The sequence below is a fragment of the Eupeodes corollae genome, chromosome 1 (assembly GCF_945859685.1).
Source record: "Eupeodes corollae chromosome 1, idEupCoro1.1, whole genome shotgun sequence".
In the NCBI taxonomy this organism is placed as follows: domain Eukaryota; kingdom Metazoa; phylum Arthropoda; class Insecta; order Diptera; family Syrphidae; genus Eupeodes; species Eupeodes corollae.
Window position 1 is genome coordinate 251,220,426 of NC_079147.1, and position 25,146 is coordinate 251,245,571.

Below are 25,146 nucleotides of genomic sequence, written 5' to 3' on the forward strand. Positions count from 1 at the left end.
AACTTTTTCGAGTTTTTCGGCTGGAATAGCCCGAATTTCTTCGGAAATGTTGTCTTCCAAAGCTGGAATAGTTGCTGGCTTATTTGTGAAGACTTTAGACTTGACGTAGCCCCACAAAAAATAGTCTAAAGGCGTTAAATCGCATGATCTTGGTGGCCAACTTACCGGTCCATTGCTTGAGATGAATTGTTCTCCGAAGTTTTCCCTCAAAATGGCCATAGAATCGCGAGCTGTGTGGCATGTAGCGCCATCTTGTTGAAACCACATGTCAACCAAGTTCAGTTCTTCCATTTTTGGCAACAAAAAGTTTGTTAGCATTGAACGATAGCGATCGCCATTCACCGTAACGTTGCGTCCAACAGCATCTTTGAAAAAATACGGTCCAATGATTCCACCAGCGTGCAAACCACACCAAACAGTGCATTTTTCGGGATGCATGGGCAGTTCTTGAACGGCTTCTGGTTGCTCTTCACTCCAAATGCGGCAATTTTGCTTATTTACGTAGCCATTCAACCAGAAATGAGCCTCATCGCTGAACAAAATTTGTCGATAAAAAAGCGGATTTTCTGCCAACTTTTCTAGGGCCCATTCACTGAAAATTCGACGTTGTGGCAGATCGTTCGGCTTCAGTTCTTGCACGAGCTGTATTTTATACGGTTTTACACCAAGATCTTTGCGTAAAATTTTCCATGTGGTCGAATAACACAAACCCCATTGCTGCGAACGGTCAAATACTAATGCATGAAAATTCTAACCTCAAAAAATCACCCTTTAGAAACTTGCATAACTTTCAAGTCCCTATTTCGTCTGAACCTGCCCATTGCCAATTGGAAGGCAACTTTTTTTTTACAGATTCCTTAAAAGATTTCCTCCATTTTTTGCTATTATGAGTTTAATCATTGGCCAATATGAAAAATTGAAAATTTTGAGAATTTTTTTTAAACAAAATGCTTTATATTTATTCAGTACAAGTTAACACTTAAAACAAAATTAAACAAAAAATAAAAATAACAAAGAATTTGCTTACACAATAATTCAGGCTCAAAAATAATAATAACACAATAATAATATTTATAATAATAATAATACTTATAATTTATTAGAAAAAAAGGAATATTTAGCATATGATTTTTTTGTTTCATACAAAAGTTGGCAATTATTTAAATACACAAAAAGAAAAAACAATATACACAGAATTTTATAAATGTTTTTTAAAAATTGGAATGTTTTTAATTTAGTTTATTTTTTTTTTAGTTCAGTTGTAACTTTGTTTGAAATTTGACTATAGACTTGGTAACTATATTGTTTTTTGTTCTATTAATTTTTGTTTGTTGTTGACTATTTTCGATTAAATGCTATCAATGAATTCATCGTTTAGTTTAATAAATGTTTGGTTTGTATTTAATGTGAATATTAGTAATTTTTGTTCCATTGTTTTTCTATATTTTTTTAAAAATGTTTGTTTTTGCAAAGTCAGATATGGTAGTGTCTATTGTGGTTTTCATACATAATGTATTTAGTTTTAACGATTGACAAATTTGTTTTAAGTTTAAGTGATTTATTTATTTGTTTATTTATATTTTATTGTCAACTACTTACAAAAAAACACAATTTAAATTCATATTAAACGCACTATAGATAGAGAACAATAATAATTATTGTAATGACTTTTCGTACAACTTTATACAAACGTTGGTTCAATTAACTTGTTCTTTTTTATAGTTTCATAAATTTAAAATATAATTTTATTTTGTGTGTAAAATATGGAAAAGTAAAGCTGATTCTTTTTTTTTATTTTATTATTAAATGTAAATATCAATAAATGTTTGTTGTTGTTGAATATTTAAATACATTTTTTTAATGTTAGGAAAATAATAAATATTTTTATACATCGTGATCAATATTAACTTGGTGGTATCGAGAATGCTCTTTGTCCGGTTCCATGATCGGGTTTCGATCCAAACCAACTCATTTTCCAGTTAAGCGTGTCATTTAGAAGCTTTTCTTCTTCTTTGCTAAGTTTAAGTAACGTCGCCACTGCTCGAATAAGATGTCTTGCTTCAACCTACAAAAAGATGCAAACAATATTTAAAAATATATTAAAAGATAGGATTCAAATATACCTCTCTGCTGGTTAAAAATTTCACAATCACATGTTTCAAATATTTAAAATTAACTTCATCCATCACAATACCACCGTCTTGAGTCGCCGTAGAATATGGATAAACACCATTTCCGGTTATGGAATCAAACGAACTGCCATTATCGAATGACTTACTGCTACTACTGCTCCCACGCATCTCCCTCTGAACTGTCTTTTTAATATCAGCAAGTCGTTGGTTTAGATTTTTTATCGTCTAGAAATTAGATAAATAAATTATATCCTTGTTTAACATTTACAAATTATTAAAATACCTTATTCTTTTCACTCAGTTCGGTATTTAAATCATCGATATGCGTTATTTTCTCTTCTTGTCCCTGGATCACAGATTGTAGTTCACTGAGTTCGTTTTTTAATTTGGAAATTTCTAAATTCTTATCTTTTACTTCCGATTGAAGTTCTTCGGTTTTTTCTTGTAATTCATTTGTTTCATCACGTTCCATGCGTAATTCTTTTTTTAATATCTCTTCACTTTGAGATATTTCAGCATTACGCAGGAGTGCAGTTAGTTTTTCTTCCTTTTCTAATTCCAGACAATTTAAAATTTCAGTTAATTGTTCTTGAAGTTGGGAGTTTTGTTGGCGTAGGGTTTGGGTTATTTGTTCAGAATTATCAGCATATTCGGTGAAACGTTCTTCGGCAGCTGTGAGGCGGGTTTGAAGTTCGAGTTTCTCTTGTTCAAGGGTTTCCTATTGATTAAGAATCGAGATTCATTTAAAATAAATATAATTTTAATTAAAATGAATTAAACGAAATTAATAGTTTTCTCCATGCAAATGAAATTTATAGATTTTTCTTTGCCTTAGGCAAAAATTATAATCCATAACCAAGCAGAGATTTAAACGCAGTTAATAGGAAAAAAATCAAACTTTCTGGGTCCTCGGATACAATAAAATTATAATTAACAGAAAATTGTATTATAAGTTGATGGATATTTCACGACCTAATCCAAAAGAGCAGCCGCTGTTTTAATCAAAACGAAATAAAAGCTGTTTCCTGTAGCTTTCTTTTAAAGGTGGCATTAATTTGATCTGAGAAAGAACTTCATTGGATTGAGACTATTAGCTTTATTTTACGAATGTAAGTGTAATTGTAATTGTAATTGTAATTGTAATTGTAATTGTAATTGTAATTGTAATTATAAATGCAATCTACATCTTTTAAGCTTTTTTCCGTCGAATTTAATTAAAACTTTTCCTTTTTATATTTTAAGTATGCGTTTATTGTCTTTTGAAATATATGGTCCCCCTTTTTCAAAATTTAAGGACGTTCAAAGAGTTGTTGTACTTTTGTACTTATTTTTATTACAGGCATTCAAATTAAAGAAATACTTGTAGTATTGTAACAATAAATAACTTATTTTTAACTATTTTCCCTGAAACTGTGTGTTTCTAGAAGAACCTATGTCCACCCATATTATTGAGTTTCTCCCAATTTATGTTTACATCAAAACTAGATTCAAAGCGATTTCAATTCTTAAGATAAGAAGATCTTCCAATATTATCAAAAGTTTTCGAATGGCATCCAATTAGGTGAGAGATAGGTTCGGACAACGGGCATGTTCAGCCAACATAAGGGACTTCATTTGCAGTCAATTTCATTCTTTGAACGTAAATTTTGACCAAGGCAACTAGTTAGTTTTTGAAGCGTCACGAATTTCAAATTCAGAACTTTACTTGGCAAAACTCTTCTTTAAGTTTATAGAACAAAAAGTACCAACAAAATGACTGTCTTAAAACAACTCCTCAGTCAAGAATCAAGTCCACCACGAGTTGTTTTTTGTATTGTAAAGAAATATTAGTAATAAGTCAGCTTTAAGTTGCCTTAATTGGAAGGTAATTTTTTGGCTGCTGGCCAATCAGATACTAAAAACTTGCCTAACTTTCAAGTCCTTTAAGTCGTCTGAACCTGCCCAACATAAGGGATTTCATTTGCAGTAAACTTTGAGCGAACATTTTAACCAATGCATGGACTTAGTTTTTAAGTGTTATAAATTTGAAACTCAGAATTTGACTTCACTGACCTCTACCTTCAGCTCATCATACAAAACTAACAAAAACGTCAGGCCAGCTTAAAGTCCATCTCTACTTGTATTTTGTATTTTAAATAAATATTACTTATTCCTTTCCCAATTTGAAAATTGACCATTTTGAACAAAACATTAAGTAGAATTGTGCAGCAAATAAATAAATCATAAAGTTTGGCTTTCAGTTGAATTGAAAAACATGATCAATTCTCATTTTGACATAAGTAGACCTGACTTAAGAGCTATGGAGGTTTTGGTTTACTAATTTTCCAGTCAACTTTCCAATAAAGTTGCCTAATTTGGAAGGCAAGCTCGTCAACCCGATACAAGAAACTTGACTTACTTTCAAGTTCTTTATGGTGTCTGAACCTGCCCATTGTTTGTCCGTTTACACGGTTATTTAAGTTTATTCAAATATTTTTTTTTAAATTCCTTTAAAACCAGTTTTACGGCAAATTAACTTTTAAAATGGTTTCGAGTTTTAAGGTTTTCAGAAATTTGATTTAGATTTCAATACAATTAATATTATTCAAAGAATATTTTGTATTATCGATAATTTAAAATAATTTTGTTGAATAACTTTAAACTCGAAACCCCTTTAAATCTATTTTTGGCATTAAATTATCTTGGAGAAACTAAAGTATGTAAGTTTTAATTTTTTTTTAAACTTGTTTAATGAAACGAGTACAGGGAAATGACATCTCATATATTTGGCTCCGCCAATATTTGGCAGCGGAATGAGAGAAAGGAAGGTAAACATAAGGGACTTGGAAGTAAGGCAAGTTTCTAGAGGTTGACTGGCCAGCTGCCAAAAATCTGCCTTCCAAGGCAACTTTATTGCAAAGTTGACTGGAAAGTTAGTCAAGAAAAATCTCCCTAACTATCAAGTCAAATCTACTTATGTCAAAAAGACAATTGATCATGTTTATGCATTCAACTGAAAGCTGAACTTTATTCCTCTATAATTTATGTATTTTTTGCACAACTTCATTTAATGTTTTCTGTAAAAGGGCCATATTTCTTTACAGTACAAAATACAAATCGTGATAGACTTGTAACTTGCCTCATGAGTGTTTTGTAGATAATAATACTTTTGTTAGTTCTTGTACTATTAACCTAAAGTAGAGGTTTGTGAAGTAAAGTTCTGAATTTAAAACTCATGACACTTGACAAAGTAACTAGTTGCATTGGTCAAAATTCACGTTCAAAGATGACTGCAAATGAACCTGCCCAATTACACTTAGCACTCAAAAATTACCTTAAAAATCTGTAATGTTAACCTGTTTATGTATGACGAAATAAACTTAGCTTTTATTTTGTTCTGACTGGAATCATAGTTTTCCGATTGAATAATTTATTTATTTTCCAAGAGAAGAGTCATACCCTGAATGATACAATTCGATACAGTTAATATAAAATTTAATACCAAACTACAAGCAATGAAAAGTGATGAGGTATTTTAAATTTGTTAAATGTAAAATAATGAGTCATTTTCCTGTCTAAAACCTATAAAACTGATGGAGACCATAATGTTTTTAGTTCACCATTGATTCGATGATAATAAACCATATCTTTCTCATGTTTTTATCGAGTATAGAAAGATGATATAATAAAACAAAAAAAAGAAATAAGAAATTCATAACATAAAATCAATATTTATTACAAAAGAATACATACATATAACATAAGTATTAATATTTAATCAAAAATTTAACAATAAAAGATTATATAACAACAATAATAATTATAAAATAGAAATAACAAAATAATCATAAAACTTTTAACGAAATTTATGTGTGTAAAAGTAATCTGCCCAAAGCTTCTAATTAATACAAAAAACTTTACAAGTATCTCGGGTGTGTGGATTATAAAATGTGTGTGTGTTAATTAAATGGCAGAAATACAGCTATGGTCAAAATAATAGGAACATTTGAAGAAAATTCTCATACAATAGTATTCTGGTTAAAAACATATTTTTTTTGTTATAGGAATTTTGTCTGAGTGCTCAGTAGATATGCTACAAAGCAACAGATGCAGCAAAACACTGCACTAAAAAAACATCTTGAAGGCGTTTTAATGCTGCTTAAAAGAGACATATTATTCATAAGTATATATTTGTTTATGCCATCAAAAAATCTGTCTGCAGCAAGATTTTGATAAGCAAGTCAGCGAACCTGAACGCACAATCTTTATAGAACTTGCAATTCCAAGAAAAACAGACGTACCCGGAGCTGTTTAAATTAAAAAAAAAATATCACATAAACTATATGCCTTTCAGGGGAAAAGGAGGAAGGATCTACACTTTAAGGGCCCCCGCAGAATGCAGACTTTTTATCGGCCGGTAGTTAATTCGGGTTGGGCTGAAAGTGCGCACACCGAGCCAACTAAACGGTTTGGTTGGTGTACCAGACTATCCAATAGCCGGCCGACTATTCTCAACTTTTCGACGGAACTTTCAATCATTAATTGTGATTTGGGATACGCCATATTCAAAATACACCCACACGACGACAAATCACAGAGCGAACTGAATTGAAGGGCAGTTTTAATAACTGGAACATTCCTTTCAGTGCAAGATGAAAGAGAGTAGACTTCTAGGGAAACGAATCCTAGCAAAATCTCGAAGAAAAATTCCAGTATTAAAAACACGGATTTTTCAACTAAATTCTAATTATTGTCAATTTTATGGGAATTTTTTTAAACTTAAATAAAGCCTGCAAAAAAAGTACTGCAAAATCTTGACAACCGATATTACTTTTTGAAAATCGGGCATTAAGAAACATAAATTAAATTTTTACCAAAAATTAAGTTTTGTTCCTATTATTTTGGCCATAGCTGTATATGAATTTAGATATTATTGAGCGTGTGTAATGTAAAAAATTTAATAGAAAATAAAGAAAAGCAAATAATTAATTGTGTGTGTTGAATGTTGTTAGTAAATGACAAGAAACTGCATTCCGCCTGTTTTTTTTTAACAATCCTTAAAAGCCAGACACTTTAATTGGTACTCACAAGTTTATTACGCACACACAAAATTTCTTGTTCACCCTCCTCACGACTTTCTTTAAGAGCCAAGTTCAACTCATCGATTTCTTCTTCGAGAAGTTTAATCTGCAAAAAAAAAATAATAATAATTTTTCCACATTCCGTTAAAAGAACTCTTAATGGTTGTTTTTTCTTTTTAACTAACCTTGGTATCCCTTTGTTGGAGATCATCTTTAAGCTTTTCCATTTCGAATTCTAATTGTTTTACTTTTTCTGCATAATCATCACGTGCTTTTAGGGCTTTTCTCTTTTCAGTCGTCTCTTCAGCAACCTGTTTTGATAAGCGACTAACTTGCGTTTCTAGGGCTAGATTTTGTCCACTCCACGAACTTTTAATATCAGACAATTGTAGGTGGGCTTCTTCTAAGTGTTGTTCGAGAAGTTTTCTCTCCTGAACTAGAGCTTGTATTTTTTCATCCGAACCCAGTGATAATATTGTATCCATACGAGCTTGATCGACAATTTGAAGGCGTACTTTAAGGTGACGATTTTCTTCTTCAACTGCAGCCAGAGTTGTAGTGAGATTATTTTTACCCAATTGTGCTGAATGTCTGAAACGTTCTAGTTCGTCCTAGAAGAGGTGTGGAGAGGAGTGAAATAGAAAAAAGAAGAAAAAGAAAATATTTGTATATTTGAGTTCAAGAGAATGATACATACCCAAAAGGAAATAGATAGAAATGTTCAAGAGCACCAATATAGCTCAATGATCAATGACAAATCAATAAACACTTAAAATAAAATAAACGTGTGCATATAATTATAATATGAAGTGTGTCTGTTTGTGTAAAATCTAATTTAAGGACAATATCCGGAATAATCGAAGCATAATAGATAAAGGCGAAGGGTTTCTAGAACGCTTGATAAACAAGATGGATGTACGGAACAGAGGAGGCGCCGATATGGGACTTGCCCACTTAATGAAAGCTTCTCTAAGATTGCGTACAGCTTAAGTTCGTAGATCCAACAGAATAACACGAGACCCCAAATTCAACATTGCCAGACTAAAGGACTTCGCGATCGCGACAAACAATTTACACTACCTGTCACACGAAACATTGCAATGCTGTGAAAAATGTTTTCATTTCATGTGCTGACAGAACTGTCGGTCGAAAAGAAGGAAGCAGCAATACTTGGCTTTCAGGAGAATCTTGAGCAAGGATCAACGAACGCAAACAGTTAATTAAAGCGCTTAAGAACAACAAACCGGTAGGACTTGATAGAATTCCCGCAGAGCTTTTACAAGCAGCGCCAACGTCATCAAGCGAACTGCTCCATCCGCTCATAAAAGAAGCCTGGACCACCGAAAGCTTCCCCGATGAGTGGAAGAAGGGAATTATCGTCAAGCTTCCAAATAAAAAGGAGATCTTACAAAGTGCGAAAACTGGAGAGGAATTTGGGTTCTACATGGCGTTGCCAAAATAGTAGCAAAAGTCAAACTGGAACGCATCAGAGAACACCTTGAGGCCACACTAGATGCCGAACAAGCAGGATTTCGCGCTGGATCCTCCTGTTTTGATCATATCCACACCCTGCGTATCATTATTGAACAGTATCACCACTACATCTGCTGTTCATCGACTTCGAAAAGGCCTTTAATAGGCATATGGTAGGTTGTCAGATAATTTTTAAATCCGAAGCGGAGTCAAACAGGGCTGTATTCTGTCGCCAATATTGTTTTTGTTGGTAATAAGCGATGTACTGCGCTCAGCTCTGTCAGGTAGCGGAGGGATCCAATGGATATGTCAAAACATACTATTTTAAGCACTTGGATTACACGATGTTTGCTTACTCTTTTTTTAAAGGATCATGGAACTCCATCAAACGACAACAAGTGTGGAGAGGGAATCAGAAGTTGTGGGGATGAAAATTAATTCCGACAAAACAAAAATGATCAGCCTCGGAACCAGACCATCCTCTCAAATACATTTTTCCTCGAAACCGGTGGTAAATGTGGAGATATTTCAATACCTTGGAAGTATCTTCTCCATCGAAGGCGGAACCGAACATGACATCATCTGCCGCATTGGCAAAAGCAAAAGCGGCGTTTGGTATGCTGTCAAAAATTTGGAAGAATAACTCTATTAGCTTCAGAACAAAGCTACGACTGTTTCGCACAAATGTCGAATCTGTGCTTTTTTATGGGTGTAGCGCTTCGAAGATTACTTCTGCCATAACAAGAAAGCTGCAAACATTCGTGAATAGATGTCTTCGTAACATCATAAGATTTTCTGGCCAAACCGCATATTAAAAGAGGTCCTTCATAGAAGAACAGGTCAAGAACCTATAGAATCTATAATACGAAGACGTAAGTGGCATTAGATTGGACATACGCTTCGAAAAGGTACGACTGCATTGCAGGCCAAGCAATGCAGTGCAATCCGCTCGCAAAAGAAGGAAGAAGAGCTGGACGACCGAGAAGCACATGGCGCAGGACAGTTTAGGCGGAATCAGCGTCACTAGGCAAGAGTTGGAGGGAGCTGAAACACATCTCCGGAAACCGTACACGATGGCGCGTAGGCGTAGTAGAGACCTTATGCTCCTTAAGGGGTTCCCAACGGACTTAACAGGTCTGAAGACCTAAAGAGAAAAGAACAGAGCTGATAAACAAGTTCTATACTTAAACAGTATTATTTGAAGATAGCCAACTGTTTAGAGAGGTATGCATTATACACTTGCGGCACGTAAAAGTTAAACTCAAGGAGAAAGCAAATTTCAAAAATTTACTCAAACATATTAAGAGTGTGAAATATCAGTTGTTAGTTGATAGTTGATAAATATTGAAACTTTGCATTTTAAAACTTTAATTTAACTTGATAAATTAAACATTCTTTTCATTTCAAACAATCAGCAACATTCATAATCATCAAACTCTTAAAAATTGATTAGTTAAACGTTAAACCTTGATATTTATAAACTATCCATTGATTAAGCTGACAATTTGGATAAGAAAACAACCAGTTTCCCCCAAAAATATGAATTCTTTATAAAGGAAAGATTTTGTGTAGTCGTTCTAATTATATTTAACCCACTTAAAAACTGTGTCAATATATTTATTTAACTCACCTGCAAATCCTCAACCATTGGTTCGAGCATCTTTAAACGTTCCAGCTCACCAGTTAAATTCTCAATTTGTTGTTGATTCTGTTTCATTGCTGCTAACCGATCAACAGCTTCTTGTTCACGAAACGATAGAAGACTTTTTAGTTTTTCAATTTCAATTTGTTGTATGTTTTGAATTTTTTCTTGTTCCTCCGAATGTAGGCTATTTTGGTTTTGGGCTAATTTAACCGATTCCATTAGAGACGCATTGGTTTTTTCAATGCGATTTTTCTCTTCTTGAAGCGATTGCAGTCTTTGGGTGAGATCGGTGACTTTTGTTGATAAATCATTGCATTGGCTGCGTAGGGTGTGTACTTCAATCTGAAATATTTTAAATTAAAAAATGATTATATTAAAAATCAGTTACAAGAATAGTGTAAGTTTGAGGAACATTTTTTGAGTTGATTATTTATTAATTTGAAGGTTTGGAAGGAGAAAAAGTTAACATATAAAATATGTCCATTGCCATTTATTTATTTATTTCATTCATCAATTAGAGATATTTCCCCTTTCAGAGCAATGCATTAGTTCTTAACAACTTAATTAGTAATGAAATAAAATTATCATTTTATATTACATATAAATAATTATAAAATTTCATTATTTAAATTAAGGAAGATTTAATAAGTTAGATACATATAGTTTAAAAGTATCTATTTTGCAACTACCAAAAATGTCTTACCTGTTACAAACCAAATTAGCTTCCCTGATGCAACGAGAGATTGGTTCATTACGATTATAGCTGGTTCCATGAAAACGCTCATGAAACAAAATTAAATCACGAGAATTACTTCTAGGATCGCGTATACAAATTGAAGAAAGTAATGGAGGACATTTAATATGGTAAGAGACTATGTCCCTGATAAACATTTTTCCAGAGTATTTACGACGACATTCCAGACTTTGGGTGCCAAATAACTGTCACCTGGTTTTATAAGTTGGAGTTATCCTCCAATTTAAATTAAATGAATGCATATCTTGTTAATTTCCTTTGTACTTTTTCAATTCACTTACACAAGTTTTTAAAAGTTAGATTATAAACCGTACTCAAGTACTGATCTAACCAGATAATTAAAAAAGGACTTAAGCGTGTATGGGTCATTAAATTCTTTAGTGTTTCTCTAAATGAACCCTAGAATTTGATTAGATTTATTGATTGTGTAATCTATGTTCGGTTTTGTATCGAGTACAACTCCTGGATCTTTTTTCTCAACCATCTGTTCTAGTTCTGAATCGTTAGTAGTGTAATTGAAGTATATAGATGAACTGATACAGAAACATGACATAACTTGACACCTAGAGACATTCAAGTGTAGAAAATTTTTGTCACACCAATCAGCAAAGTACAATCTTGAATGGATTTAGTGGTGCGATACAGTTTAAGATCATCTTCAAATAGGAGACATGATGAATTTTTCGAATATGTCAGGAATATCATTGATAAATAATAGGAATAATAAATAAATTAGGTGGCGCAACAGTCCATGAAGAACCAAGGCCTAGTGACTTACAATCAACCATTCCTGTGTGCGATTAATGTTGTCAGAGATGAATCCGAACGGCTAATTCGAGAAAGCACTTTTCATGATAAGAATTAATCTTGGAGGATTTGTCAATTCCTTACAAGAGGCAGTACCCGTAAAAAAAGTTAGGTGGCACAGGCAGGGATTGAACTCAGGACCCCTTGCATGACCGTCCAACGCACTTTTTTTTTTAAATTCATTTTTATTAGTTCATTCTTAAACCTATCTTAAAGCTAGACAAAAATTCATAAAACTAGTCTAATTATCCATAACTTACAACTAATTTAATGGTCCCATACGGACACTCTAAGTCAAACTATAACACTAACTACTAATGTCTTTCGGTCCTAAGATCTATTTTACTTCAATTTAATTTTTTTTTTTTTGTATTTATTAGAAAATTTTGAAAAAACTAATATCAATATCCTTTTTATTTTTACTTAAAAACTACTTAAAATAAGGTCCTTAATATAAAACTTATAGCTAACTTTAACTACCTATTCTACCTATAAACTACTTAAAACTAGAACAACCACAGCAGCAAATCGAACTATCTAACATTTTTGTTATTCATATTTTGTTGTCTTTTTTTGTATTACATGTTTTTTTTTATTTTTTTGTTTTGTATTTTGTTTTCTATTTCTTTTTGTGCCACCTAGCCTATTCTATTTAAAACTAAACCCTAAAACTATAAAACAAGTATGTAAGCCGGCCCAGGCTTAAAACCCCATCCCGACTACATACTATCAAGTGCCGATTGAAGCCACCGAAACTGGTTCTCCTGCTTCACCCTATCAGTTCGGTCCCGTTCGGACACAGCCCTACTGAACCGAAAGAAGCTCTGCTCCGCCTTGTGCCATGACGTCCCGATTGTACACGAGTCGCCTATCCACGGTTCGTGGTAGATTAGCCGAACTGCCAATCTGTCCTGTATCAGCCCGCATCTGTCTAAAAAGAGGAATGCCTCTGGTGGAATGATGCCGCTCAAGCGTGCACTATTAAAATACTCGTGGTTCGGATAGAACGTAAACACTGCCGCTCAAACACCCGAAACTTCTCCAGGGGCAACGTTGATCCACACAGGACAAACATAAACGATCATTGGCCGTATGAGGGCCATGTAGCAAATTACCTTCACACTGCTAAAAAACAGCCGTCAGAGCGAAGGCTCCTCAACGATGACCATCTTGCGCCAATTCTTGCACGTATCCCTCGCGACCCCAGCCAACAGAGTCCGGAACAGAATTGTCTCCGACTTCTGGACATTTATTTTCAGTTTCCAGTCGTTGCAATATCGCTGAATCTTGTCGAAATCACGCTGCAAGAGAATTCTAATAACCTCAACCTTTCGGGCCGTTCTGTACGCAATTAGATCGTCGGCGTACGCAATTACCTTTGTAAGACTATCTATCAGATCGCTGGTGTAAATGCTGAAGAGAATCGTCGAATTCACCGCTCCCTGTTGAAGACCATTTTTAAATGAGAATGTTGTGGCAGAAGTTACATAGCCACTTTTGACAACAAACTTTCTACCGTTAAGCATGTCATAAAGTATATACAACAACGTCTTGCTTATGCCAAGCCTGCTTAGTTTTAGGTAAAGATCCTCTAACCATACGGTGTCAAAGGCCTTTTCCAAATCAACCAGAACAGCAGCTGTGCATTGTTGTTTTGATTTATTCCATTGGATATCAGAAACGAGTTAAGACGCAGCATGAATTGTGTCATGACCCGCCTTGAACCCGAACTGTTTATCCGGAATTATTTTGTTGTCCGCAGCCCACTTAGTCAGAGCCCTATTAATGATTTTTTCGAAAACGCTGCTGATGCTCGGAAGAAGACTTATCGACCGAAGATTTGACGGGTTGGAGTTGTCCTTTCCCTTTTTCGGGAGATAATGAACCACAGCGGTCTTCCAATGCACTGGATAATATGCATTATTCAGTGCATTATTGAAGAGTGTGGTGTAAATGTCAATTGCTTACAACGGTAAATGTCTTAGTACAACGTTGGATATACCATCGACACCTGCTTACTTTTTATTTTGTATTGAATTGAAGATGAGCTGAAGCTCAACCTTCGTCACTAACAAGGGGTCCAACGCACTAACCATCACGCTACGGGTACTACTAATAATAGGAATAATAGTGGTCCCAAATGGATGCCCCGAGGGACACCAGATGCCACTAAGATCCGTTCCGAAAAATGATCATCAATTTTAACAATTTGAACCTTTCGAGTTAAATAAGATTTTAACCAGATATAAAACCATGTTGGTATACTGAAACAATATCTTTTGTTTGAAAAGAAGGTTATCAAAGACTATCTTTTCAAATAACTTTGGCAAAGCTAAAATTTTACAGATTGGTCTATATTTAGTAACATCCTGTTTAGATCGTGACTTAAATACTGGTGTTATGTAAGACAATTTCCAACACTTTAGAAACTGAACCTGAGAAAGAGAAAAATTAAAGATGGTTGTCGAAGGGCTAGATAGGAGAGATGCACATTTAAATAATAAATGGGTGGATTCCCATCAGGACCTTCTTTTTTGGTTGTATCTAGGTAAAGCAGGGCTGTCATAACTTCTGAAACCTGTGATATCATTGAACCAATATTAAGAGATACTGGGATCTGTGGTAATTTCAGATTGGAAAGTAAGTTTGGTGAATAAACAGACTGAAAGAACACAGCAAAAAGATTACGAATCTCATTCAAGTCACTTGTTGATGTATTTAAGTACTTCATACAACTTGGATAACCGTTTGATTTACGTTTTGAGTTAATAAAATTCCAAAAGCTTTTACTATTATTTTTTATATTAAATTCTATAATAAACATATAAGATCGATACAAAAATTTATGGAGGGTATTAAATTCCTTTTGGCAGTTTAAATATCTCGACCGAAGTTCAATACTTTCGTGATTCTTTTTAAAAAGTTTAAATGCTTTATTATTTCTATTTTTTAAATTAATAAGTCCTTTTTAAACCAAGCTTGATTTGGACTGGAGCTTCATTAATAATGGATAAAAAATATTCATTTGTTCATTTTTCATATAGCTATAAAAACTTATGGTTCCTTCAACGGCAATATGATGGATTGAGTTTTGAATAATTGGGATATTAGACTTTTCAACATAAATATTGAATTCCTTATCAACAAAGATAAGATCAAGAACACTATTTAATTCGTTGGAATAAGAGTTAATTTGTATTAACTCAAACTGACTAAAAAATCAATCAATTTCATTTCAATATCAGAAATTACATCACCACTTTATCCACTTAATATTGACATGATTAAAATCGCCAATGCAAATTATATGTTGTGAACTACGCAGATTTTCTAAAACATAACAACAATTTTTAAAATATATATTTTAACATTCAAGAGATCTTTTAGGGGGAATATGATTAATTATAATAAACAATTCAGAATTATCTTTCAAAGATAAACAAACAATTAACTAGTCAATATCATAGATAGATGTTAAAGCTTTGTATATGAAAACTATAGTACTCTCATGAGCAACATTTTTTAGGGCAACAGGATGCCGAGCTATTGGCGCTCGTATCTAGCTATTGTACCCATTCTGCTTACAACCTTTGAAACTTAAAGCTTAAAACTGCTTTTTCAACATAACTTATCTCGGGTTATCTATAGCATCATTAAATGTTTGGTTTCTTTGTTAAATTTGTCTTGGAGTTTAATTTTATTATTAATACCGATATTTTAAAACAGTAGTTAAACTTTATGTTTATTCCAAATGTATAGAAAAATTACCCCAAATTTAAAAACTTTGCTCTGACAGCAATTTCTCCACGAAATCACAATTCACCTGCTTTTGTCTTATCATCTTTGTATAGAAAGTCTACCGTTTTGCGTATGTAAAAATACAACCAAACCAAAATACAAACACAAAGAAACAAATGTGTATTCCCCTCGCACTCAGACTTTCGTTAGTTCACTATAGTCTTTCTCTATTGCAAATTATAGCATTTATAAGTCTCCCGACTGCAATCGATTTCTCCATTAATGCCTTCGCTAGACATTAGACAAAAAATATGTAGATGCCGCCCTATTCGACTTCCACCATGAGAGTACTATGGTTTTCATATACAAAGGTTAAAGTCATAGAATTAGATTTAAGTTCAATTTCCCTACAAGAAAGGGATGATCGAACTGCGATCAAAACACCTCCACCTTTACCTAAACCTGTCATAAATTTGGACCTACCTTTTCTGAGAATTTTAGAGTTAAATATTTCAGATATTAGTTGGGTTTCAGTTACCGAAGTTTCGGTTAGTAATATTATATCATAAAGACAGGATGAAAAAACAATATATAAATAATCTAACTTCGTTCTTATACCTATTACGTTTTTATGTTATAATGATAAATTACTTGGAGATACATGGTTTATAGATAAGATAGCAGCATTGTAGATGTCATCGAAGTTCGGTATAGCAGCATTATTGATTTTTGTTATGTCAAATTCACGGTTTGTTGCGCTTGGTCGTTTTTTGAGTGATTTACGAATTTGTTTACCTTAACGTACACTACCGGTCAAAACTTTGAGACCACCTCTGAAATTTGAGAAATATCGAGTTTTAACTCCTAAACTGAAGTTTTAAGAAAAAAGTTAATACGTGAAAAAAGTGAAGAGCATGTTTAGTTGTAAATGATAGAAAAATATAAACAAATTTTGTACCAAACATAAATTATTTATTTAAAAAACCAATAAAAGCTCTAAATTGAATTTTCATAAAAAACCCTCCTTTAAATTCAATATTTTTTTTACAATTCTAGGCAATCTTCTTACGAGGTTTTATATTTTTTCTTTGTTTATCCTTAAAACAACCGGTACTAGAGTATGGTCCTGTGAACTGCTCCTTTGGATATCTTCAATTTTGTGGCGATTTCTCTTTGCGAATAGCCTTCTTCAACAAGGGTCATAATCGCAGATCGAGTTTCAATGGTTAATTCCTTAACTTTCCCCATAATGCGCACTTTGTTTACTGGAGAAGATCACAGTCTCAAATAAATTTAAATTGGACCAAAACGAGCATTATATACAAAATTCTTAATATGTAGGTATTCAAATTTTACTTTTTTTTAACCTTTAATACTACCCTAGTCATAAAAAAAATTCCAAATTGAATGTAAAAAGTCTTACAAAATAAAAACTTTGAGAAATCCAAATAGAAGCCAAAAACCCAATACTGTTTTTTTTTAGCTTTTTTCACAAAATTCCTCATAATTTACAGAAAACGATTAATATCTTGAGTTTTTTCACTTGCACCATTTAAAATGGTCTAAGTTAACAATGCAAGTAAAAAAATCCTATATTCATTCATAAACCCAAGCGCCAGGTACAAATAAAGCAACCCTATGAAGGTGGTCTCAAACTTTTGACCGGTAGTGTATATTGGCCAAATGGAAGAGTCACTCATCAATTGATTGTACGAACTTGCATGAACACTCTTGAAATTGAAATGTGTAATATCTGACAGGGCAATTTCTTTTTTAATTAACTTAAAGCATTTAAACAAATTAGCAGAAATCTAATTCTCAGACGAAATATGGTTTATGAACTAATCTGGTTCAGCTTCAGTATCCTCTTAAAACTTAGAGATATGCAGCCACACGGTAGGCTCTGACGTAATTGATTTGGTTGACGTTGCTTCATACAAAAAATTAAAGTGATAGGTCATCAACTGAGAGGCATGCAAACAAGTCAAGTTTAAGTGGTCATTTTGCTATCCAGTCTTATCGATATCAGACAAATTCTGGACTGGCTCCTCTTTTTGCTGGAGAATTCAATTCTTACACACCGCCAACAAGACAGACCGACGTCTGCATTCAGATACTTCAAACTTAGACAACATCAACATCATCAGAAGAACTAAACAAGCTGTAAACGGATCCCTTATTCAGATCGAGCAGGCCTGGAATTTGTGAGGAAAGTTAACAGAGACTCAAGATGTTAATAATACCCTAAACATGTTTACGTTTAAACACAGTGCGAGTGTTATTAAAATAGGGAAGGATTTGTTTTAAAATTTAGAATATTAAAATGGGAGGGAAAAAAAGAATTCGGTAGAGCATTAAACATTTTCGATGTGTGTTTAAAAAACAATCTCTATACTTGGCATTAAGTCCTAAATAGAGCTGAAGGGTAAGGTAAGGCAATGAGCATTTCTGGAAGTGCGAGTATTACCGTTGAATTATTTGAGGGGGCATAATAATAAATAAATTACGTGGCGCAACAGTCCATGAAGAACCAGGGCCTAGTGACTTACATCTATCAACCATTCCTGAGTGCGAGTAATGTTGTCAGGAATGTAGTACTACCCGTAGTAGTAGTAGTAGTAGTAGTAGTAGTACCCGTAGCGTGATGGCTAGTGCCTTGGACTGTCATGCAAGGGGTCTTGGCTTCAATCCCTGCCTGTGCCACCTTAATTAAAAAAAAATTCGCGGGGAATTGACAAATCCTTTAATAGTAATTTTTGTCATGAAAAGTGCTTTCTCAAATTTGAGGGGGGCATGCAACCGGCTTATTCGACAGAACATTGTTTGTAAAGGCTTTTCAACAATGACTGTACAAAAGTAGAGCGACAGCGGCAGCAAACGACGCCATATATCTTCCAGCTCCTTTGAAATTTTTCTTTAGTAATGTTTGCCATTTCATGATGGAAAGATATACGAGCCAACAACGAGTCGAAATTTTTAAAATGTGCTACGGGAATCGTGATAATCGTCCTAGGAGATCAAAAATTGAGCGTCTAGTGGAAAAAATTTGAATCCACAGGCACTGTACAAAATGTTCTCGTACCAAACAGACAAAGAAGTGCCCGTAGTGTCGAGAATACTGCTGCCGCTGAAGCTTCAGTTGCAAAAAGCCCAAATGTGTCTCTCACACGTCGTTCTCAAGCATTGGGCACCTCTGTGACGTCGTTGTGGCAAATTTTGCGAAAAGATCTTGGCCTACATTCTTACAAAATTAAATTGACGCAAGAACTGAAGCCACTTGACTACCAGTAGCGTCGTATGTTCGTGAATTGGACTCAGCAACAACTTAAAAAAGATTAGGATTTTCATCGAAAAATCATCTTCAGCGAAGAGGTTCTTTCTGGCTGAATGGCTTCTTCAATAAAAAAAAATATGCGACATACGTACTCCATGAGTCGTCATTGCATCCCGAAAAAATTACGGTTTGGTGTGGTTTATGGGCCGGCGCGCGGCGTCATTGGGCCGTACTACTTTCGTGATGATCAAGACCGGCACGTTACCATTCAATGATAACCAAATATTTTTGGCCTCAATTGGATGTATGGATTTGGAGGACAAGTAGTTAAAACAGGACGGCGCCACAAGCCACACAGCGAATGTCACAATCAATTTGTTGGAAATTAAGTTTGGAAAACGTGTTATCTCACAAAATGGTCTAGTCGCTTGGCCACCTCGATCGTGCGATTTAACGCATTAAGACTGTTTCATGTAGGGCTACGTCAAGTCAATGGTCAATGCCAACAAGCCAGCGACAATTGATGAACTTCGTACGAATATCGAACGTGAAATTGCAGAATTATCGGCCGATTTTTGATTGAAAACCGTGGAAAATTGGGTTCAGCGTCCGGACTTCTGCAAGCGTGCCCGTGGTGGCCATGCAAAAGATTTTGAGTTCCATACATAATGGCATCGAACGTTCTTTCACAGGAATAAAGAATTTCATTGATATCCAAAACCGTTTTTGTGTTATTAAAAAAAAACTTTTGTAGCGCTCCTATTGAAAACCCCGATACATGATCTTCTGTAAAGAACATGAGCGCTCTTATTGTAAAACCCGATACAAATATCAATAAAACAACAAAAGGCAACAAAAATTGCGGTGGTATTCGAGTGATGCTCAATTTTGGGATTCTATCCAAAAGACTTAAACTTGTTTTAAGGGCATCTGCCAAAATTTGCGATTTATATTCAAGTTTTGGACGAATAAAAGTTTTGTAAATTAAAACCTCTATTAGGGACATGCGGCAAAAATAGTGTAAAACCATTCTTTCACAAAGAGACCTATAGAATAGGAAAAATGGAAAAGCAGAGAAAAGATTTTGACAACGTTGAAAAACACTTCCTTAGAACTTTAGGGGGATACTATCTGGGCCAGCGGATTTGTGTATGTCAAGGTTGTTCAGTACTCTTGCAACTGCACGAGTGCGAAAGAAAACAGTTTTGTAAAATAGTACACCCTCGATTTCGACAAAGAAATTTTTGGCGGCATATCATAGAAGGAACGTTTCCAGAGACGCTACAATCATGAATTGTAGGCAATTTACCTTAAATCAGTTAAATAATTTGGAGTAGCATACGATACTCCAACGCCCTGATCGTAAAACTTAATGGCGTCGACTTGTGATCCGAATATATAGAGAGACTTATTGAAAGATTCCAGGGACTACCACCCCCCCCCCCCTCGGCAGAGCTAATACATCTTTGAAGTTTTTTACGAACACATCCTGCTGGAGTAGGAAAAATATAATCTGTTCGCAAAGTTCATAAAGCAATCCGTCCATTTAACTGTGTTTAGTGATGACTTAAACATTTTGTCAATAAGTAAAGTGTTGCCGTATATGGATCGAAGACAATCTTCAAGCTATTAACGAAATTGACTTTTAAAATGAGGCAGGAGCTTCCGTTACGGTGAATGACGAGCATTATCGAGTCATGTTGACTAAATAATCGGCTAAAAATCGACAATATTTGATTTTAAACAAGACATATTAAGTTGCAAAATTTAAAGATCAATTTGTTGACAAGTTAATTTACATACGGGAACCATAAGGTTCTATGAAAACAAACCAGCAACTTTTGAAGCATTGAAAACCAATAATAAAACTCAGACGTATTAGAAAAGGAGCTATTAAAGATTGATATGATCGAATGGACTTCATAACTCGTTACCGCGACAGACACATGCGGAGCCATATTTAAAAAAGTAAATGACATAGGTACAATTATCAACCAGATTATAATAATACGAAATTCACTCCAAAAATATTGGAGGCTCGATATCATTGCTCAAACAGAAAACTATGCTAGAAGATAACGAACCATTCAGATAAGAAATGATGATATCTTCTTCATTAGAAATTATTACAACGTGGACAAAACTCTATTCGAAAGAAGATAACCTTCACAATTCGTTCTCCCTGATTCTTTCCTTTTATCATCCTCTGCTTGAGCAATATTTCCCACCTAATTGATAAATATATTATGAAATAGCTTGATTCGTGAGCTATTTGCAACCACACAATAAACCACCCATCAGAGATATAACAATTGGTTGAATATGTAATTAATAATAATAATACTAATAAAAACTTACATGATCGGTCCCGTGGGGCCCCTGAGATGTCAGGGAAGCCGCATCGTCCATGGAATTCACACTGATAGTCGATGACAAACGACTACGCATGCGATTATTGTTATTCAATACCCGACCACCAGCACCGGTTGCGGTGGCGGCGGCGGTGGCCAGTGGTGGCAGAGCACTAGCCACATCCGATCCGGTTTCTTCTTTGATTTTGTTTTTAAGCGAGGCAAACATTTTGCTAATTTGCTGCTGAAAAGCCAGCACACCAACAATTCTAAGGCAATTTCAATTGAAGACAAAAACAAACAAAACAGAAACACTTCACGAATGTGGATTAAAACCGAATCAATCCTCAACTAAAATCTATGAAACTTTTGTAGGTTGATGATGATAAGAGAGAGGGTTGTTGTAGATTGCTGTTGAATGAGTGAATGAATGACTCAACAGGAGGAGCACAAGCACTGCAACATGCCTACTGAACCGACTAATCAGTTTCAGTTTTCTTTTTGTTATTATTTTCAGATTTTCACACCCACCCGCGGTTTAAGTTGAGTACGTCCTTTCGAAATTTGAACCGACGAAGACGACGACGACGAAATTTTATCGGTTTTTCCCTATTTTATATTTTGGAGTCAATTAATTAAGAAAATTTGCATAGAATTTAAAGGAAATGGTGATAAAGAAGCTACTTATAATTGTCGGTTGGAAATGAAAGCAGTTAGCGGTTAGCGGTGACGGTGAGGGTTGGTTAATAGTTAAATTTTATTTGCTTCGGTTGGATAATTTTGTATGCGATGGGAAGAACACAGGTGATTGCACTTGGAAAAGTTTTAAGTTTTACATTATCTTTAGTTGAATTATGCGAGGCAGTTGATGGTAAATTTGTGTTGTAGAGAATCGATTCAGTTGTTGGTGATTAGTTTTTGATAATTTCATCCAATTGAAGGTGGTTATTTCTTTTTAAAAAACAGAAAACACAAATTTGCTTATGTTCCGAAAGCAAATGTAGGAAAAGACAAGTAGACAAGTCAGATTTTTCAGTTTTGATGACAGTGTTTTGTTGACGTTTTTTTTTTCTTTGGGGGAGAACTGGGACAAATTTTGGGACAAGATGACAGTCCGATTGTAATAGATTAACGAATTCAGTTTAAAGGCAAATGCACATCGAATAGGTTAGGTGTATTATTCATTTTTGAATGTTTAAGTCAAAGAAAGTCTATTATAAGCAAAGTCTAAAATAAGGTTTGAAATTAGCTCTTAGGCCCAGGGTACAAATCTATGGGTCAGTTGGCTTCTATAGAGACTCCTTATAATTCTTATAGCATGCAAACGAAAACGTGCTACAAGTCACGACGATCGTGACTGATGTCAAAGTGTCGGATGTTTTAAGTGAAAAATTTCAAAGTAGCAGATATCAAAAGTGAACGATGTCAAAAGTAACAGATTTCAAAGCAACAATTGTCTAAAGTTTCACATGTCAAAAGTGACAGAAGTCAAAAGTGACAGATATAAAATGACATCTGTTTTTGCATATTTCAGGAACATCTTTCTAGTGTACATTATTGTGCACAATTTTCAAAATAAAGGTGAAATGCATTTTTGTTCTGAATTAGATGGATTTAAAAGAAAGTGCACCAATTCGCCACATTAATTTCACTAACATAAAATCCTAACTTTATACCTTAAGTTGTAACCACTCAAATTTGTGTTGAAAACACTTTTTTTAATACACTGGCCTTTATTTGTATACATACAATTCTACATAGAGTTTTCTTTCTTCAGAAAAATCATTAAAAAAAAATTTTAGATGTAAAAACATAGAGAACGCAAACAAAATTGTAGGTGAAATTTTAAAGATTCTTTAAAAGAAAAACAAATATCATTAATTAATTTGGGAAAAATGGAAAAAAACGTAAGCAAAATTGAAGATTTGGAATTGATAACGAAAGAGTTTTTGGATGATTCGCCAAAATTAGGCCGTTTTGTAAGTTTTTTTTTAAATCATTCATAAAATAATGATTTAAATCATTTCATTCTTTCGTTTTAGGAACCTCAAAAATTAAAAAATTGGGATGATTTATTCCAAATACACATTTCAAGAAAAAACAATCAAGAAAACGGGTAAGTGCAATGTAATAATGGTCTTAATTCGTACTAGATTGAAAAATCTGTTTCTTTTTTTCAATCCATATTAGCGCACACCTCGCTGAATGCAATAGCAACGGTAGTTTCTCAAAATTCGAAAGTTTTGTTAATTCCTTTTCTTAACTAAAGTCTAAAATACACTTTATGTTTGTTAATTTGTTTATTTAAATACATTGTTTTGTTAGATTTATTGTGCAAGTGCTTTTATTTGAATTCTTATTAAAATGAGTCAAGAAATTAACGAAAACCTCGAACAAATCGACGAAGTCACAGAGGACAATAACAGCAACACCAACCAAGCGGATGAAATTGATTCTTCCTCAAGCGGTGCTCCTGTTGCTTCTCAAAATAATGAAATGTAAGTATTTATTTTTAATCGAATAACAATGAAAGGTGTCATCCAGTTTTTAATCTTATAAAAATAATAAAAGTAGATATAAGGTAGGTAAGCAATCGTAAGTTTTTCAAGGTCGTTCCATTAAGTACGAGAGAGATTGATAATTAAAAAGTCCTGAAATGTAGGAATGCTTTCGATATAAGAAATCGACTATTATCCGGCTTCCAAGACACTTCGGATATATTGAGAAAGATATTAGTTTGAAGAATCTTATTTTAAGTTTTGTATCGGGTATGGAAACAACAACACTGCGTTTCATTATACAAGAGGTTGTTGAAGATACATTTACCGAGAATTTCTAGATTTTCAGTCCATTGATGCAGGTGCTACTCATGGACAGTTGAAAAGGTGTCATGATTTAATGACAGCAAGCAGCAATGAGTTTTGGACGCATTAAATTCTACTCGATTTATTGGCTCCTCATTTAACAATGCTGTCAAGGTCAGAATTTAATAAGCTTAACAGGGTTGTTTATCTAAAAACGAGTGTGAAAAGTTCAGGGTACTATCGTCAGCGAAGCGGGTAAGTGCATTAGAAGTTTTACACAGGATATCCTGTATAGAAATGAGAGTGGGCGACACAACAGCGTTTATTTTGTGGTGTTCACACTTGAATCCATACATGAAAAATTGTTTTGCACGGTCCTGAAGGTAAATTGTAATCAGGATTCATGTTAACCAATGACAGGTATTTTCGATAAGAAAGTCTGAAACCAAACTCTATTAAATGTCTTTGAAATAATTGCAATAATCCTACGTTCTCCACTATGGTTGCTTTCCTTGACATCAAAGGTGCTTTTAACAACGTGAACAATCCTCCCTATATTAAAGGAATCCAATTAAAATTCTCAGACGAGGCTAAATACCTGGGTCTTGTTTTAGATAAAAACTAAACGCAATGTGCAGGTAAGAGTCAAAGAAGCTACTTTAGCTCTCTTTTCTTGCAAAAAAGGTTACTTACTTACTTAAGGTGGCGCTACAGTCCCGGGCGGACCTGGGCCTCAACCAACATGCGTCTCCAGCCAGCTCGGTCCCTAGCTAGCTGTCTCCAGTTTCGCACGCCAAGTTGATTGAGGTCCTCTCCCACCTGGGTGTACCACCTGAGTCGCGCTCTTCCTCTACTGCGCCGTTCCTCGGGATTGGATTCGAAGACCTTCCGGGCTGGAGCGTTGATGTCCATCCGCTCTACATGACCTAGCAATCTAAGCCGTTGGACTTTAATTCTGCTAACTAGGTCAGTGTCGCTGTACAGCCCGTACAGTTCGTCGTTATATCTTCTCCTCCATTCTCCATCTATGCGTACGGGACCAAAAATCACCCGAAGAATTTTTCTCTCGAAGCATCCTAAGACGCTCTCATCTTTCTTTGACAGGGTC

At 34.3% G+C, this 25,146-nt stretch overlaps 2 protein-coding genes across 4 annotated transcripts in view; one reads left to right on the plus strand and one right to left on the minus strand.

Moving 5' to 3' along the window:
* Positions 1 to 1,805: 1,805 nt before the first annotated feature.
* LOC129939444 (golgin subfamily A member 1) lies at positions 1,806 to 22,280 on the minus strand. The gene is made up of 7 exons (XM_056047461.1): positions 21,242 to 22,280; positions 10,296 to 10,652; positions 7,378 to 7,803; positions 7,200 to 7,298; positions 2,416 to 2,850; positions 2,124 to 2,357; positions 1,806 to 2,065 (listed from the first exon to the last, which is right to left on the minus strand). Exons 1-7 carry the CDS (start codon positions 21,461 to 21,463, stop codon positions 1,904 to 1,906), a joined length of 1,935 nt encoding a protein of 644 aa, XP_055903436.1. The 5' UTR covers positions 21,464 to 22,280; the 3' UTR covers positions 1,806 to 1,903.
* Positions 22,281 to 22,985: 705 nt separating this feature from the next.
* Positions 22,986 to 25,146, plus strand: part of LOC129953705 (centrosomin) — a 122,491-nt gene continuing 120,330 nt past the window's right edge. For all 3 annotated transcript variants that reach the window (XM_056067075.1, XM_056067071.1, XM_056067078.1), the window contains exons 1-3: positions 22,986 to 23,213; positions 23,277 to 23,350; positions 23,425 to 23,732. In XM_056067075.1, coding sequence (XP_055923050.1) covers positions 23,599 to 23,732 — 134 coding nt within the window. In that variant the 5' untranslated portion in view covers positions 22,986 to 23,213; positions 23,277 to 23,350; positions 23,425 to 23,598. The remainder of the gene's footprint in view (positions 23,214 to 23,276; positions 23,351 to 23,424; positions 23,733 to 25,146) is intronic.